Source organism: Pygoscelis adeliae, unplaced genomic scaffold (genome assembly GCF_000699105.1).
Source record: "Pygoscelis adeliae isolate BGI_AS28 unplaced genomic scaffold, ASM69910v1 Scaffold216, whole genome shotgun sequence".
NCBI classification, from domain to species: domain Eukaryota; kingdom Metazoa; phylum Chordata; class Aves; order Sphenisciformes; family Spheniscidae; genus Pygoscelis; species Pygoscelis adeliae.
In genome coordinates, this window is record NW_008825073.1 from 4,320,140 (window position 1) to 4,321,990 (window position 1,851).

Here is a 1,851-nt window from a genome sequence, read left to right on the forward strand (position 1 = left end):
GGGGAGGCATGGCTCCTGCCCTGCTGGGAAGGGCCGTGCCGTAGAGGGAGAAGGCGGCTTTGTGGGCAAGGCAGAGGAGCCCCAGTATCTTGTGATGTGGAGCTGATGAAGGGCAGGGCGCAGGGGGCCCCTCGAGCGTCCCAGGTGAGGTCGCCACGGAAGTTAGGAGAGGGGGACGGGTGCTTGCTGCTGCCCGGCTGGACGCTGCAGCACCAACACCTCTGCTCCGTCCGGAAGAGGCACGTATCCGGTGGGAAGGGTCCTGGGGTGCCACCAAAGGGGGTGACTGCGTTGCACTGCTGGTTTCTCTCACAGCTGGGCTTCAACATCCGGGGAGGAAAAGCCTCGCAGCTGGGGATCTTCATCTCTAAGGTGTGTCTGTCCTTCTGCCGTTCCCTCCCCGTGCTCCGTCTGTCCCCTCGGGTGTTGCTGAGCCAGCTGGGTGTGCAGGGAGACTGGCATATGCCTTATGTGCATCTCCACGCTCACGGCTGTAGTTTGCCACGCACCAAGCAGCGATCAGACGGTCCCGCACCGTTTCCCGATCCCTCCCCAGCCCACGGAGCGTTGCTGGCGCACTGCAGCCCCCCGCTCCCCATCCTCCCCGGTCCCGTGTGAGCGCCGTGGGGAGGCTCTGGGGCTGGGCTGTCCTGGCTGCGCGGGAGGGGAGCTGCGGCACCGGCTGTGCGGAGAGTCACTGCTGCTGTCTCTGTTCTTCCCTTCGCAGGTGATCCCTGACTCGGACGCGCACAGAGCTGGGCTGCAGGAAGGGGACCAGGTGCTCTCGGTGAACGACGTGGATTTCCAGGACATTGAGCACAGCAAGGTGAGCGCTCCGGCGGCCCAGCTGCTGGAGCAGGGGCAGGATGGGGAGGCCGTGCACGCACCGTCTTCTTCCGGCCGCTCGGCCTGCACCAACTCAGCTGGCGGCACCACAGAACCGGTGCGTTCCTCTTTCCTGTCCTCCAGCCCAGTCTGGTCACTGAGCAACTCTTTCTGCTTTCAGGCTGTGGAGATCCTGAAGACAGCCCGTGAAATCACCATGCGCGTGCGTTACTTCCCCTACAGTAAGTGCCCGCTAGCTCCGAGTCCAGTCACCTAGCAGCATTTCTCCTTGGGAAGCAGCCTGCCGCGCGTCCCTGCCGATTCCACCTGAGCTTAGCGGTTATGAGTCTAAGGTCACAGACGGTGCTGAGTCAGCAGCCTGCAGATCAGAAAACATTGGCCTTTGATTTGGGGATCAGGACAGCTACCAAATCAAAACAGTAAGGACTGGCTTCAGCTGTCCCCATAGAAAAACCTGTAGAGCGGGGCTTAGCAACACAGCGCTGAAAGCTGGGATGATTGTTGGGTGGAGGTGTTGACTTTAGAGCTGTGGGAGACGCTGCTTATCCTTGAATAACACAGCAATTAGTTCTGTCGCTAGCGGACCTACGCCGATGGTGGATGCTGCTTGTGGTTTTTATCCCTCCGTAAGGACGTTTAAATTCTGAGTGAGGGAAAAGACTGTATTAACACTCGGTTTCTGCACCCATAAAGTTCATAGATATAAGGGGGGGGAAAAAACAGAGGTCAAGTCAAGCCAAACAAGGATTCCTCATAAAATGGCAAGTGACCCTTAAGTGGAGAAAGAAGAAAAATATGGAGCAGGGGAAGAGAGGACTTTGGACAGACTTTTGTTCTAAATGCCCTGAAATAACTTGAAATGACTGGCTGGGGTGTGAATGTGCTATTTTAAAGCCAGCTGCTACCCGAGAGGGTAGCAAACACTGCCTCTGCTTTGTGAGGTATAAACGGAATATATGTTTCCCTTTAACATTTCGGCTAATTCCCCCTTGCCATCAGGGACTG

At 57.5% G+C, this 1,851-nt stretch overlaps 1 protein-coding gene across 1 annotated transcript; it reads left to right on the top strand.

Annotated features, from left to right (window-relative positions):
• The first annotated feature begins 105 nt into the window (after window positions 1–105).
• Window positions 106–1,169, top strand: PDZD11 (PDZ domain containing 11). Its single transcript, XM_009326668.1, has 4 exons — window positions 106–144; window positions 316–372; window positions 728–826; window positions 1,007–1,169. The coding sequence occupies exons 1-4, from the start codon at window positions 106–108 to the stop codon at window positions 1,100–1,102; spliced, it is 291 nt and encodes a 96-aa protein (XP_009324943.1). The 3' UTR covers window positions 1,103–1,169.
• The last annotated feature ends 682 nt before the right edge of the window (window positions 1,170–1,851 follow it).

Coding starts and splice junctions, on each gene's coding strand:
- PDZD11 (XM_009326668.1), top strand. CDS start 106: ATGAAGGGCAGGGCGCAGGGGGCCCCTCGAGCGTCCCAG. Junction 145..315: donor GGGCCCCTCGAGCGTCCCAG/GTGAGGTCGCCA, acceptor TTTCTCTCACAG/CTGGGCTTCAACATCCGGGG. Junction 827..1,006: donor AGGACATTGAGCACAGCAAG/GTGAGCGCTCCG, acceptor TTCTGCTTTCAG/GCTGTGGAGATCCTGAAGAC.